Here is a 16,223-nt window from a genome sequence, read left to right on the forward strand (position 1 = left end):
AGCATTTAAATTACACACTTCTCTTGCCGAAAGCCTCCCTCTTGACTTTGTGAAATTTCAATAAATATTTAATTTCTTATTAAAGACCCTCCATTTCCTGCTCATGTTATTTCCTACTTACAGATATAAGAAAGCGTGTACATTTTCCCGAAGGGGGAAAAAAAAAAAAAAACGAGTGTAACAAAGTGAACTCGACTCACAGGGAATTAAGTAGTTGTAAATAAGACAGAAAAAAGTAATTACTGGTAGTGGTATATTAACAAATTTAAGAGGAAAATGGGATATAGTTCCCACTACACAGACTGCCCCATATTGGAGTAGAGACAGGCTATTCTTCCTCAGCCCTTAAAAATAATCACCTCTAATTAAATTTTCAAACTGTAAACTGCTTTCAAACACCATAGAGTTTTACCAGATTTATTTTACTTGTTATACACAGACAATACAAACGAGCAAAAAACAAAACGTTTCTCAATGGAGTGTGTCCTTGTATAAATTATTCAGTTCACAGACAAAACGAAACAAATATAAAAATCACAACATTAGATTTACAGAAGAGCCAAAATATACACACGTTTAGACCCTGAATTCCTATTAGGAAAAAAAATCCCCCCAATGGACTGGAATCTAGATTGAGTATTGTGTATGATGCATATTTCACATTAGTTTTAAAGTACAAAAAAAAAAGTATAGGTTTGCTACACAACATTAGAAATTCTACTAATCTATTTTCAGGGGGATCAGTGCTCCTTATCAAATATAACAAGACTTAGAGGGGGGAATAAACAGTCTTACTTGCATTAATGCTAGTGTTTTCCCAAGGAAGTCAAATTTCAGCTGTTTCTAGGTGGCGGGGAAATCATTTTCAAAACTAAAATGCAGTAAAATATACAACTCACACAATTCATCTTCACTAGACTACACTATAGTTAACCAACAATTCAGTCATCTATATCATTAGTAGAATATTCATTACAAAGATTTACAGCATATAAAGGTGGAGGGGGGAACTGAAAGATATTCAGAAACAGTTTGTCAGCATATTTGGCACCTGCACAGACCAGTAATGGATTTGGCACTTTGGGGAAAAACAAATAAGGCAAAATAATATTGCTGATGTCGAGCTATTCTATTTAGAAGGAAAGGGGAAAAAACATGTAACTCGTTAACTTTGCTTTGCAGGCATCATGCCACTTAATCGACTTGCCTATGAACAGACACCTATCCTTTACAGGTGTTTGATCAGATTCTCCTTAGCTATTGGTGTGCAGTAGGGCACAGGGTAGTTATTTCATGCAGTGGATTGAGGAGAAGTGAGAAACTCTTCATTATCTAGTCTTTCGAGTTTCCAGAGCCTCTTAGAATACTGTTAATAATCTCACAAGAAAACATTTTCAGGGGCGGGGGGAGTTGGAGAAAAAGGAAAAGAAATGAATGAGAAAGTTTAAGCGTGAACTGGTTTTGTGCCTTGACAATGTGAATAAAAACTAGCCATTCGTTACAATAAATTAACACTATATACAGTCATTTCACAGGCTTTGTTCCACTAGAATTATTAACATCCCTACCATCCATCCATCCATCCACTCGGGGATAAGAAAGGACGCGCTGGGTGGGTCCAGGTTCTACAGTCAACATCCTACGGTTAATGGGGAGGCCGAGACTTGGCGGGTCGGAATCGCTGCTGCCTGACAGGACTGCCCAGGTCTCCTAAAGGTGAAGAGTTTCATGAGGAGAAAGACAAGGAGAGGGTGAGAAAAAGACGAGGGAGTTGGGGGGAACTGTTAGGATAACTTCACAGAAGGAGAGTAAGTAGGCAAACCAAAAAGGTTTACAGCCAAGTTGAAGGTCGGTGCGCTAACTGCAGAAACTGCTGTGCAAAAAAAAAAAAAAAAAAGTTAAAATCACACTCTGGAGACCTGTACTAATTCGCTGCAGACGGTGTTCGAGGGTCAAATAAACTGAGGGAGTGCGCGAGGTGGGGCGTGAGCAGGAGGCGCAGGGGAAGAGGCGCGAGGAGCCGGCAGGGGCCGGGCCGCGGCGGGGCGCGGGGCCGGGGCGGGCATAGGCCGGCCTAGCTGTGCGAGTAGAAGCCGTAGTAGCCGCCTATGTCCTTGGCGCAGTTCTTCTCGCAGTCCCGCTGAGCCAGCACCTCGCTCTTGAGCGGGGACGAGCTCTCGGACACCGGCGTGTCGGCGGGCGAGATCCGCCTCCGTTTGGCCTGCTCGTAAATCCCCGAGTCGCTCGAGTCGATGGACTTGATAGAGGAGGGCGTCTCGATCCAGCTGGAGTCGGACAGGTCCTTGGGCTTGGCGTCCTCGGCGGCGCCCGGCGGCAACGGCGAGCGCTCGGCGGCCAGGCCCTCGGCCTCCTCGCCCAAGTAGGGGTTGGCGCCGGCCATGCGCGCGGCGGCCGCGGCGCTGTTGGGCCAGCAGGGCAGCACCGAGCCCGACTTGGCGCCGCAGTACTGCGGTGGGCTGCGCGCGCCCCAGCCCGACGGGTCGGCATAGTAGCCGAGCGGGCGGCCAGTGCAGCCAGCCGCCTGCAGCGGCAGCGCCTTCACGCCCGCCGCCGCGTACGAGAGCAGCGTGGCCGCGTTGCCCGCGAAGTCCGTGGCCGTGTCGTAGGCCGAGGCGGCGAAGTCCAGCCGGTTGTTGGCCGGAGTCACAAACCAGCGCTGCGGCGACGGCGCGCCCGGGTCCTCGGCCTGCTGCGGCGACAGCAGCCCGTTGGTGTGCGGCACGCTGCGGTCCGTGCCCGGCCCGGGGCCGGCGCCCGCGCCTGGGTGGAAACGGGCCTTGGCGTAGTTGCTCACGAACTGGTCCTGCAGGAAAGACCCGGCCATGGCGTAGCGGGCCCCGGGCACGATCTGCGAGCGCGGGGAGTCGTTGGGCGAGGGGGTCAGACGGTCCATGTCGCAGCCGGTGTAGATCCTGCGAGGGAGGGAGAGAGAGAGAACCGAAGGGTGGCGCAAGGTCCTTTCGGGGGCGCTAAAGAGAAGACCACCCCTGGTCGCCCACCCCTACACTCTCCACGTGTAACCTGCCGTCCAGGATAAAGACAGACAAAAGGTCACAGACTTGCATCCTCTCCAAAATAAATCGTGAAATTATAAATTAACCGATTGGTCCATTCAGGGACCTAAAGCTGATACAGATGAAGAGGAAGGCTTCGCTCCTCTCTTGCGCTCTCTGACCAAGTGCACCGAGGGCCGAGAGAAGAGCACAGCAGGGGATGCTCACCCACTTCCCCAATATACGTGCTCACATTGAGGCAGATCTGCCCAGGGGGCTCAGGTGGCTTTTGCCCAGTGGGCCTTTCTTCTGCGGTGAGAATTTCTGAGTGAAATTTCTAAACCGGTTACCCATTCCACCCTTTTAAGACCACTTTCTTCCATCTGACACACACGCGGGGACCCCCCTGGTAGTGAGCATCAGACTGGCCTTGGACAGTCTTCTGAGACCCGAGGGTTACTGCTGGAAGCCTCCATGGCACTTACTGTCTATTGTTTTCCCCTGTGTGTTCCTTTAACCACCCCCCCCCCCCAAACCATACAAACTAGAATTACTACGAGGAAATAAAGTCATCAATCAATAAAATTATTTTACAGAGGAAAAGTATTCTTTGAGCTTCTCTCCCCAGCTTTTGATTTGTTACTGTTAAAAAAAAAATGTGGGCAAACTCTTAAAAGTACAATTATCAACCTCCGCCAAGAATCTCCCACTGGTAACAGCTCATCCTTATACAACTTGACTATGTTCCAGGCACCCTTGTCTAGGGCTGTACAGATCATTATTTAACCATCACAATTTTCCAAGTTAGGTACCATTATTATCCTACCTTACAGATGAAGAAATTGAGTCAAAGGAAAGTTAAATAACTTGCCCAACCACAGACAGTGATTGTGTTACTGGAAATTACCTTAGATAAGATAATCAAAGGTTCATTCTAGGCCCCACAGGGGCCTATAAGATCCCATTAGAATTGAGAAGGAACCAGAGACTGGATCAAGATTGGTAGACATATTTTCTCATACACATCACACACATGCTCACACATAAATGTTTTAATCTTTAATCAACAGACTGTTTTGAAAGAGAAACTTGTCAGACCTCAATACTTTGGGGTCTTGTCAGACCTCAATACTTTGGGGAGGAGATTCCCTAGTGAGTGGCCAAGCAAACACCCTGGTCCCCCTGAACTCTTTATTGCTCTCCCTGTTTCTCCAAAAGTGAGCCAGGCCCAAATAACCAAGGTAAGGTGGAAAGAGTGTCAAAAACCATTCTATGCTAAGCCATAAATCTCTAAGACAGCTATTCGCATAGCTAAGGAAGCTTTTTATGATAAATATATAGTGACTTAAGAATCAAACAGAAGTGGCTTTTCCAACAGAAGTCAGGCAGAAGAGGGACAAATGAGGGTTATGCCGTGGCTGCTCGGATGCAGTTTCCTGACTGAACAAAATTTCCCTCCTGAAACTTAATTCCAGTCTCAAATAAGAACAAGTAGAGGGAGGCAGGAAGGGAACATAACCAGCAAGGTGTAAATATCTTCTCTGTTTACCACCACATTTAAAAGGAAAAGAAAAAAAAAAACAATCTGCAAAAGATACAGTTTATATGCCCATCCAGGTCCCAAGCCACTTGGGATTACCGAACTGATTTGTGCAAAATAAAATGCTTTGGAACAGATGTTCGCAGCAGAATTAAAAGCTCAAAATCTACAAGACCCCCCTAGTACAGAGACCAGTATCTCTGGTCTCCTGGGCCACACGCTTTCCACTGTGCTGAGCCCACCTTTTTAGACTGTGAGGAAGGACTAGAGTAGCCAAGTTTTTCTTTCTTTTTTTCTTTTTTTCCTGGGGAATCATACTGACGAGGCTTGCTTCCTTTGGATCACTTTTGAAGGATACACTTGACAGAGTGTATAACTGTATAGTTATAGTGTATAACTAACTTAATAGTTACAGTGTATAACTGTTGATGATTCTCTTCAATTTCTTATAAAAATATCAGGAGGGAAGTTTGGTATCTACCTGGAGAGAGCCACTTGTCTCCTCCACAAATTTAATCTATTCCTAATCAAAGATAGCTTCAACTCTGTAGTTCTAGCCCCAGCACTTAATGCAAGCCATGAAATTAAAATTAATGTATCCTTTCCTTCTATAGTCAGACAAAAGTGAAGGGATCCCCACAGTCCAGATTTAGATCTTGCCCTATAACTCTTAGTGAACTCCTCGGCACTGTACCTGGGCTCTGAGCCTCCGAGCGAGAGAACGCCAGAACAAGGGTTCAGTTTACACCTACTGTTGCCCCCAGAGGACAGCATTTTGATAGACAAGAAATGGAGATAGATAAGGGAGGCCTGAAGAAAAGGAAACCAGCACATTTAATTAAAACACACCTAGATACAAATGATAAAAGAGGAAATATTTTTCTTTCAAAGCATAAATAATACACTGCAACAGCACCTGGGTCCTTCCCAAAGCCTGAAATGACTGCACCATCAGCTGTGCTCGTGAACTTGCCTGTAATGGGTGCACATTTTTATTCAGTCCATGGTAAACTTGCACAGGAAAAGCTATTACACAAAACTTGGAAATGGGTAAATAAAAGTCACATATGCCAAGGAGACTGTAACAACTGCCAGAGCCACATGCACTTTCAGGCAGAATCGGGCGGTTTCAGACACAGACAATCTGAGCTGAGCATCTGCAGCACCACACACAACTCCCCATACCGGGAACCAGGGCAGCTTCCCCAGCCAGCCAGCCCCAGGGTCCCCGCCAGCAACTTTGTAATTCATATGAAAGCTAAAAATAGGTGGAGGAAACCTTTGACCCAAACACAGAAGTACCAAGCCAGGTCACCAGAGAGAAGAGGACCATCAAAAAAGAAAGGGAAAACCCAGGAAACAACTTTGTTTTCACACTTTCTAGCTTCCAAAAGCCTTGTACAAAACAATCCACCTTTGACCCAAACCCAATTCCACAGATTTGAGAAGAAAGGTGCAAAACTACTTACGTATCATAATTATCCCGAAATCCTTTAGCAAAGGGGTTGTGATCTATTTTCAGTTGTGTAATCTGGAAAAGAGAAAAAAAAGATTAATATAATTTTACTTCTTATACAAAGCAGGGTGTTTAAGAATATGTCATCTGCCACTTTTTACAGGGGCTAAAGGCCTACAATTTTATTAAATAGCAAGGCTTCCCTAACTGAAATTTTTGAGGGAGTGGGTGGAAAGGTGAAAAAAGTATGATGAAAGTTATGTTTAAATTAATGGTGACTAAAACTAAAGTATAGCTTTCCATTAGCTCTCCCATTTGTCCTGAACTGGTTCAAAATGCTCATTTTAAAAAATGCTTGTTATGTAAACGCACTTACTCAGGCAAAAATTTTTCAGGGGCACTTGAATTCATTCCTAAAAAATGTTGCCTATCTTAAATGCTTCATCATATTTTTAAGTTAGTTGCTTCTAATACACAACTTGAAGAACCCACAAGTTGCATCTTGAAATCAGTTTTGATTGAAAATAAATGCATATCTTTCATTTATGCTATTTTCCTGTTTTAAAAGAAACACTATCACTTCTAGTAGTCAAATCAACAGTAGTAAAATAAGTTTTTGCAAACTTGCAAATGAGTGCTAGGAAGCTCACTCCATAGTCCCCAGTAATTTGATTTATTTTAGTTTTTAAATCATGAATGTGCGTTTCTTTCGATAACCCAGAAACTGATGTTTGAAAACTAAATCAAAATTCCCAAGAGGCTCTAGAAATCCTGGTCACCTTGAAGGTGGCCCGGTGACCCGCGTCGGAGACGAATAGGAAGCGTTTTCCCACCGGTTAGGTATACAAGGAAGGTGCCCAGCAGGCCCCTAGCCCTACTCTTAAAAGGCACAGCAGAGCCAGCTGTGGCGGATGTTGGTGCCCGAGCCGGGGATGGCCCCCCGTACCGCCGCGGGCCGGGGGAAGCCTGCGTCGCCCGCCGCGCGCCCAGCCCCCAGGCCTCCTTACATCGGTGTTCTGGTAGGCAGTGACGGCGATGAATTGAGTTTCGGGAAAAGTGAACGTCTGCACGCGGCCGGGCTGGCTGGTGTCCTCCGTGCCGTCCTCGTTCACTTCCACTACATGCAGGCGGGGCTGGTACTTGTGCAAGGATTGCAAAACCACCATCTGTCCGGCGGAAAGAAAGGGAAGCGCCCGGCGGCACGTTAGTGCGGTCTGCGCGCATGGGGCTGTGAGCCGCGGGCCGTGTGGAGTCTGCGAGAAGCCCGCCGCCCCGGGAAACTGATCGCGGGCCTCGCCCGGCTGGTGACTGGCTGGCGGAAGCAGACCTGTCTCCGTTCCACCGGAGCACGCAACGCCCGAGCACCAGAGGAAAACCGAACCCGACCGCCCAATCCTCAGGGCCCTTCTCCCAATTTTCCTTTAAGGAGCAACACAGATTTTCACAACCTGCAGATCCTGCGCGTTTCCTTCTCAAAATCAACCAAATATTTGTACTTGTGAAGGTTGGGAACTCGGTAATTGGGCGAGGGAGGGGGGAAGGGGGAACAAGAACAACTTTGTAGCTTAATATAATTTGGGAGGACGGAAATCGAATTTTTAAAAGTATTTTTAATGAAGCAAAGAAACATGTGTCGTTCCTCATGTTAATTTAAAGTGATGAACTGGATCTTAGGCAGGAACGAGTGTGTATAAGTGAGTGTGTGTGAGAGAGAGAGAGAAATGAGCGCTTGAGCCACTGACCTGCCCATTGTTGTTGGACGCTCCTTTGTTGTTTGTAAGTTTTAATTTTCCAAAAGAGATTTCTTGACGCATCCAGTGAGCCCCCGTGTTGGGGGAATCCGGATGCATATAGACCCGATTTCCTAGAGAAAGAGACAAGTTGTTTACATGTGCCCGGGGCACTGCCCAGTCCCAACTCCTCACCACGTTGGACACACACACATACATAGACACACACCCCTTATTCCACAGTAAGGCCCATTAGCTGGGCTTTTATAAGGCCGTGCTTTCTTCCTATTAACTGGGAATGATTAAAATAGCTTTTGCATAATCCTCCCCCTTCTCGTCGCTCAGTCTCTCCCCCTATCCTCCTAGTTTCCTTTTAGAAGTCATTGGCCGATCGTTTTAAAAAGTCGCTCGAGCCAGTCCACAAAGGCTTTAATTAATCATTCTCACCTAAATAAGTGTCAGGAAGACGTGTTAATTGGAAGGACTTGCCTTGCACATTGGTGTCCGCTTTGCCGCAAGGAACCCATTTGCCTCCTTGAAACCTCCAGTGATTGGGATCCGCCAAAATCACATCCACAAAAATATTGTAATGAGCCGTGGGATCGAGACCAGAAATGTTAAAACTTAAAAAAGGAAACATGCGCCTATTTAAATTAGGGAGGGGGGAGACAACAAGGGGGAAAAAAAAAACATAAATGTTAAAGATTAAATGCAAGAATCGCGGCGCCAGATAGCAAAGCAAAACTTATTCTCTCAGCATCGATGAGCGAACGTTTGCTGGATCGGAAATAGGGTGGTGGGGGAGAAAAAGAAGAGGGACTGAAGTCTGGGAGATCTGCGGATGAACTGGAATGGGAAGTCGGCAGGTATCACTGCCCAGGTGGAAAGCGAGGTTGGCGACCCGAATCTCCACCTGTCGGTGTATCCGGCATTGATGCCTCCCTCCCATCTCCCGGCCACAGGCCAGGGCTCTCCCCCTCTCTCTCTTTCCTTTCTCCGGCCACTGACTGGCTCTCCGACCACCTTTCTAGAGCGGGAACCCCCCCGCCCCCCGCCCCGCTCCCCGACATCACCGCGGTGGTTATACCTTCCACTTTCCGTTTTTCCAACACCAGCCAACTCTAGGACGCGCCAGAGCGCCTTCCACTCCGCTCCCGACCCCAAATCCTCGCTGCCGCGGCGGTCACAGCCCGGGTACACATGCCCCCCGGCCGCGCCTGGAGCAGCGGCAGCCAAGAATGTAACATTACCTTCCCTGTTTGGTGATGATCATCTCCGTTTGGTGCCGGTGAAATTTCAGCCAAAGGGGCCTGTTGCACAGGTACACTTGCGCTTTGCCAGGCACCAGCCCGGGCTGTGTGGAGGAGAACTGGTAGAACGGGGCTCCTTGGTAGGAGTGGCCGTACTGCTGTGGGTAGGGGTAGCCGGCGGCGGGGTAGCCCTGCGGTGAGGAGTTGGACAGGAGGCTGTTGTAGGCTCCGTTGGTGATGACCGGGTGGTGGGCCATGTAGCGGCTGGGGCTGCCGATGGAGAAGGCGGGGTGAGCCGGTCCGTGCTGGCCGGGGTACGGGAACATGGCACTGGGAGCAGTGGCCGCAGACTGTGGCTGGCTGGACTGAGAGAGGAGGTAGCGATCTGCAGCAGAGCCATCGAAACTGTGACGAAGCTCAGAGACCCCGTCCAAGACAGGAGAGAGTTTACTTCTCTGGACGTCCCCTGGTGAGTCCTTGGAGTCAGGAAAATTGTCTGTATCTGACTGATTCGTCATCCCCCTGGTAATTTTTTTCAAAGGTGAACTTCTCTCCAGGTTGTCAGTGGTCGAGATAATGGGATGATCGTGCAAGACAAGCTCAGATCCGCCTGAATGTGGGTAGCTGCTGCTCACATTGAGAAATTTCTTGGAGAGCATGATAGAAGGAGAAAGGCAGTGCTCCAGCTGCATAGCTCTAGAACCTGAACACTCGCCCTCCTGTCCCTGGTTTTTAAAGTCCTATTTATCATAAACTAGAAATCCACAGACCCCCTCACTAGACAGAAAGCACTTCAACCAGCAAATGCTTCTCAAAGGTTTGATTTACTTTTTTTTTTCCCTGGGAGAAGAGATTGGCCAATTGACACTATGCAGCAATCAGAAAAGGCTCACTTTTGATCTTGCTGCTTGTGCAGCCGATGAAACGGCTCCTGCCATTGGTTAACTGCTGACAGTAATTTAATTAGATAGACATTAATTAGGATAATCACCTGGCTCCTGGTCGCAGCGATCATGGCAAATTGAAGGGGATGATTTTATTGTTGGTTTAGGGGGGTGGGGAATGTGTGTTGGTTTTACGTGAGCACTGTTGTGTCACCTTTAAGCTTTGTGACCACTGCTTTAGGAAGATTCAAAGATGTGCAATTTACTAAACATTTCCTACCTTCCCCCTCCCCCTCCTTTGGAGCTGAGGGGCGGAGGAGGGAATTCGACGATGCTAGGAGACTTTTCGGATCTGAATGAGCCAAATATTCAGTTGAATGTAACGATTTCAAGTGCAAAGTATACAAAGCGCGAGCCGGTGGCCTCTTCTCGCCCTGTAAAAGTTCCAGAGTCTGTCTTTTCCAGTTAATACAGAAGCACAAGACACCTGAGCCAGTCCTTTGTGATCAGGTCCTGCGTGTCCTCAACGAACACCCCCACCAACACACACCCTTTTAACTCCATACAGAAATAAATAAATCACTGCTACTGAGCGCCACAGCCATGAAAGTGAGCGGGAAGGGGGAGTCGTGGGGGAGAAAAGCAAGCAATTCAGCCACCCCATCCACCCACCTCGGGAAGATTCGGTTTCTTGGTTGAGCACAGAAACAGTGACAATCAATGATCTCCTTTTTAAGTTTTGAAATAATCATAAGCTGTCGGGTTGAAGTGCCTTAATGTATTTGCAGTGATGTTTACGAGGTCTTTCTTAAATATTTAATCAGCGAGCTTGGTCGCAGATTATCTGAAGAGCATCTAACTGGGGGCAGGCGCCATGCATCCCTCACGTCCCACTGCACTTCCTTCTCTCCGAGGTACGGCCTTGGCGACAGGTTCAAAAGCCTCGCCAGGAAAAGAGAGGGCCGAATCCTCGCGCAAATCGGTTCGCTAGAAGCGCTGATCTGGGGAGACAGAGTGGAAGTGGTGTCAACGCAGTGATCTTTATGGAAGACTCGTGTGTGTGTGTGTGTGTGTGTGTGTGTGTGTGTGTGTGTGTGTGTGTGTGTGTAATGTTTATATAATCTGGAGGAGAGAAAAAGAATCCATGCCAATAATTTTAAAATGAGAAAGAATTTAAAGAGGGATAGAGAAAAGAACCAGTTTAAAAGGATGTTGGCACAAATAGATAGCACGAAGCCCAAAGCAACCCCGAGGTGTAAGAAGAGATCTCCTGGTACTGGTTCCACGGAGCAACTCAGTCTCCGCCCGAACCAGAGAGCCAAGAGCAGCAGAGGGTTCACCGCCCAAAGCTGCTTCGCGTGGCGGGCACCCGCCAGCCCGCCCTCCTGTGGCTTTCCCGGGACGGCCGAGCCGCGCGGGAACCAGGAGGAGGAGCGCAGCGCCGGAGCTCGGCTCGACCCCGCGTGCTGGCTGGCGGGCCGGCTCCAGGCGGGGCACCGCGGGGGCCGGCGGCGGGAGAAGCCACCCCCGCGCTCGGCGCTCGGCGCTCGGCCCTAGGCCAGCCGCCTTGCTCCGGCTCCATTGTCTAAGGTCTCTAAGCGGCCCGAGAGTAGGCTCCCTAGCACCCAGGCGATCGCGAGGGGGAGCCGCCCGGATACCCGGGGAGCGCGGAGGCTGGCGCGTACCCCAGGGGGACACACTCTTTCTGTGCCGGAGGCTTGGCCTGGGCGCCTCCGCCCGGTGGAGCTCATGCCTTCTTCTAAGAGTGTATCTGCCTTCCCCTCGCCCCCGCCGCTCCCGGGGGGAAAGGGCGCCCAGGACACTGGGTGTGTCCTGCCTTGATAGCGAGGGGTTTCCAGACTCGACCTGTGCCTACGCGGGAGCATTTGGAGAGCGCCGCCTGGGTGGGCCCAGCGGTCAGCGTCCAGCCCGGACTGCGCCCCGGTGGCGGTTGGGGCGCCTCGGCCGCAGAGGGCATCAGCTGTGGCCTCCACCACGGCGCCGCAAGCAAGGTCCGACGCGGGCGGCCCAGGGCTGGAAGGGTTGATGACCAGATGTCCCAGACTCAAGCCGATATAGTTTTCTGGGAGAAAAATACAGCCAGACCCCATTTTCCTTTAAAAAGCTTCATAAACAAGCAGGGGCTTAATTACTAAGGTGTTGGGAGGTGGGGGAAGGGACCGTGGCTATGACATTATTGATGCTTTTTTTTCCCTTTTGCCCTGTTTGGCCTACTGTTGCTTTCCTTTCATTAACTTCTTTGTCCCTGAATGCCTTTCTTTCCACTGTTTCCAAGGTTGCCCACCTCCCACTCCCTCAGTGGGACAGAGCCTTAAGTGTGTAGCAAAAAAGCAGAGACTCTACCTGGGCTCTTTGTCAGGTTTTTTTTATTCCTAGTACCCTGAGTTGGCTTTTTTTAAAATGAAGAATGCTAAAATGACATGTTAAAGTTCAGAAGAGGGAGAGTACACCTCGCTCAGTTTTTAAGGCATTGGATTGGAAGATAAACAGGAACACTCACTCAGATAATCAGGATTCATTCAGTGATTCCTCAATACAGGTTTATGCCTTTAATATGCATGCTCAAGAAGGAAAACTAAGGTTTTTCTCAAGATCAGCACATCTGCTCTTGACTCATACTTCTGTAGAGCTGGGCTTCCCAAACTTTAAATATGCATATGACCCACACCAGGATTCTGGATTCTGATTCAGTAGGTCTGTATGTATGATGAACTCCCAGAAGACTCAGGTGCTCCTGGTTCAAGCAGATCACACTGAATAGTGAGGCTGGAGTTTTTCATGCCCCCATACTAGTCTAAGAGGAAGGCAGGACATGTGAGGCAAGTTTTGGTTCTAGTGCAGCAAAATCCATAAATGTGCTCATATAAGCACACATGTACACACACACCTGAAGTGGCTTATAGAGCCTGTGGTTAAATAAGTTGTTTCAATGCCCACCTAGGCTATCAGGCTGCTGCTGCTAGCTAAAATAGCTGTGCACTCCAAGACAAAAGTGTTCACAGAGCCTCTTCTTTGGGCATCCTTTTGATGGACTCCAAACCTATAAAAATTTAGGTTTTTTGCTAGAAGGGATTTTGAAATTGGGAACGTCTCCAACATGAACCAAGTGGGAGAACGTGAGATGTGACTGTGGGAAGTCCAGGAAGATGAGGTGATCAAGCAAGAACAAAAGGCAGGCCTTGTATAAGCCTTCTCAGTCGTTTTATTCACTCAGGAGCTATTTTTCAGGGGACTAAAGTGAAAGACAAAGAAAAAAAAGTTTCAAATGGAATGTTGAGAACAACCCTTCGATTACTCAGACCTTCTTCTGAGCGCATATTGTACCAAAAAAATCTTTACTAGCTCTCATGAACAGTATCTGTGCAAGAAGTCACAGAACCTTATTTATGTATGGGGGAAAATAATGTATGAAAAAAAAACCCAGCTTGCACACAAGTTTAAAACAGGCAAAAGGAAAACTTCTACTAACTTCAACTCTTATATTTTAATTGTAAATGGTTGGCTGTTATAATCCCAACAATTAATACATATTACATATCCTACATAAAATATACCATCACTGTCTTTAAAAGAAGAAACCACAGGACAATCAAGAAATGCTCAAAACACCTCTCATTCCACCAAAAATGAGGCTGTGAAACATATTGGGAGTTTAAGCCACTTCCACTTAAGTTTCTAGCAACTTTTCATTAGGCTACCAAGGAAAGCCTAGGATTATTTAAATAGGACAGTAATTTGGTTCATCATATTATTCATACCACCTCTAGCAGAGGCTAAGTCTCAATTCTAAATCCCCAAGTAAACTCCCCTTTAATGAAGCCTTAGAAACATTTTTACCATATTTTCACAAAGGGAGAGACAGAATTAAATGTTATTTGTCTCCATACTTTTTGCACATTTCTTGGAGGCCCTGGTAGGGTACTGTCCCATGAATGAATACTAATGAGAACAATTACTTATGTACATCAAGTTAGAAACAGGATGAAATATCTCTGAAAACTGCCATTAGTCAAATTTTTGTCTTTATCAGGAAACTGGGTCTTTCTCAGTTAATTTAAGATGAGAGAAAACAATGACAAACTTATTGCTTATGTACTCAAGATATTAATTAACATTATGGCTCCATTTCTCATTTTGCTTGAAGACATTACACACCTTCTACAGCGGTCTCAGCTAAAGTCTAGTGAAGTATGCAGCAAGCAACTAACTCCCAATTTCAACACTGTTGGTGGAATGTACCCTTTAAAAAGAAAATCACAGAAGTCTAAATTTAAATTGCCTCCCTTTTCTTCTTATATTACTTATCTGAAATACTGGAAGTATAATGTGTTAACAAGATATTGAGTATACAATATTAACTTGTGACAAATACTTTTAATATGTCAACATTTTTCTGGGTGACTCACTAATGAGGTAGCCACTCATTAATGGCAGGCATTTTACATTTGTGAAGTTTTGTTATCATACTGATGTTTTGTGTTACCTTAAATTGCAAAGGGAAACATATCGTTGTGTGAGATTTCTAGAGCACTGTCAAATGTTATTCTATCAATTCCACCCAGTGCCAAAAAGACCTCAGGAGACATAGATTGTAAATGTATTTTATTTTGTAAGCAACAATCAAAATATATTTGTGTTACTGATTTCAAATATTAAACGGGATCTTAACAAAATTTGTCCACTTTGATGTATTCTTATACAACTTTGGAATCTGCAAAGACCCTGACTAAAGAAATAGAAGTAATTGCACAATGGAGACTGAAGGTGTTACAGTGCTGCAAATGATGCCAGATGTCTTATTTTTAACCAAATACACCTTCAGAGGTCCCTTGATTTTGAGCATTAGGAACAACAGAGGACTATACACTGAAAGTATCACTAAAAGCTTTTTCCATTACTTTATTTAAATACAACAGTATCCAACATAGCTGCTAAACACTGGACAATATTTGAAGTCATAAGTACATCCACATGTTCCTCCAAATGACGTTTGGGGTCCTAAAAGAAAAAAAGAATACGGAAAGGGAAAAAAAAAAAAACAAGAACCATATTACTGGTAGACGAATTGCTTAGATTTTTTTTTAGTAGCTGATGAAATCGGTAAAGAAAACCAAACTTAAATGTATATATATATATTTTAATATTTTGTTTTCCTAATATACTATTATATTTTCAGGATTACTAAATCTGTTAAAATGTTAAGGAGCTGATAAAATAAATGAAAGGTTGATTTACACAATGTTATGACTGCAGCAGAAATATAAAGAGTCACAAGGAATTCTATACAGTTTGAAATCATCTGATAAAAAAAGTTAAGAGCATTTTATATGTATGTATAAGCCTGATTATAGGTGTATATTTTCTGCCATTCACATATATTCAACGTCTGAGAGAGTACTTTGCTCAAAGCAGACACATACCAATAGGCAAGAGTTCAATGTAAATCTCATCACTTCCTCTATAATTTTAATTTAATATCTATATGATTTTAATATTTCACAAATAGTACTTTAAATCAGAAATACTCTTGGATCAATAGTTACTATTAGTAACTTAAAAATTTAAATACAATTTGGATCAATTCTAAAATGTTAAGAATATTTCATGTAGCTATTTTGAAAAAATGTATCACAGAAAAGAATAGAGGTACAATCCATTAATTTAAACCTGATCAAATCTGTATTTGAAATATGAGTTAAAAATAAGGCTTAAAGTTGCACTGTAATAAAGGAAGTTAAATTAAAATGCTTAATATACATTTATGTTTAAGGCTGAGCTGATTGAAATATTTCAGCTAAAAACTTGAAAGCTTTGATATAAAGGGTATACATTGTACAAAATAAAAAATTCTCAATTAAAGCATTATTTTCTTATATGAATTGCTAAAATACCAAGAATCCTAACTTTAAAAAAATGTTCACCACTGAAACTACTTCTTGGCTGTTGCTTTCTGAACTACAATTTCAATACGTTGATTTCTTTAAAACACCCAGACACACAACACGCTACAGATAATTTCAAATAACCAGACCATAATATTAAATTTTCTTTAGTTAAAAAAAACAAGCCTTAGGGCATTTTAGGTGAATGAGTCTAACACTGGCGAGAGAAAAAGACACTGGTCTGATTCCATTATAGCCAGTTTTGCCTTTGCCACGCAGTAGGCCAAACCAGTGAAGTACGATATTTTAAAAAATGATTCTGATGATTATTAAACTTTGCAATTATATATATTTTCAGTTTCACTTTTAATTTACTCCTTTTATTTGCTGCTAACTGTTAAATTGAATCTATATCAAGAAACTATAGCATCAGAGTTATTTATTCA

General features: G+C 45.2%; 2 protein-coding genes across 3 annotated transcripts in view; both read right to left on the reverse strand.

Moving 5' to 3' along the window:
- Window positions 1–401: 401 nt before the first annotated feature.
- On the reverse strand, window positions 402–10,093 carry TBR1 (T-box, brain 1). Its single transcript, XM_027559445.1, has 6 exons — window positions 8,991–10,093; window positions 8,230–8,384; window positions 7,753–7,874; window positions 7,018–7,176; window positions 6,024–6,085; window positions 402–2,933 (listed from the first exon to the last, which is right to left on the reverse strand). The coding sequence occupies exons 1-6, from the start codon at window positions 9,680–9,682 to the stop codon at window positions 2,075–2,077; spliced, it is 2,049 nt and encodes a 682-aa protein (XP_027415246.1). The 5' UTR covers window positions 9,683–10,093; the 3' UTR covers window positions 402–2,074.
- A 4,387-nt stretch (window positions 10,094–14,480) lies between these two features.
- The window catches only part of PSMD14 (proteasome 26S subunit, non-ATPase 14), a 107,735-nt gene continuing 105,992 nt past the window's right edge, over window positions 14,481–16,223 (reverse strand). Inside the window, exon 12 of one of the 2 annotated variants that reach the window (XM_027559469.1) lies at window positions 14,481–14,893. In XM_027559469.1, coding sequence (XP_027415270.1) covers window positions 14,795–14,893 — 99 coding nt within the window. In that variant the 3' untranslated portion in view covers window positions 14,481–14,794. The remainder of the gene's footprint in view (window positions 14,894–16,223) is intronic. The other variant, XM_027559476.1, reaches the window with a different exon arrangement.

This window comes from Bos indicus x Bos taurus, chromosome 2 (assembly GCF_003369695.1).
Source record: "Bos indicus x Bos taurus breed Angus x Brahman F1 hybrid chromosome 2, Bos_hybrid_MaternalHap_v2.0, whole genome shotgun sequence".
NCBI classification, from domain to species: domain Eukaryota; kingdom Metazoa; phylum Chordata; class Mammalia; order Artiodactyla; family Bovidae; genus Bos; species Bos indicus x Bos taurus.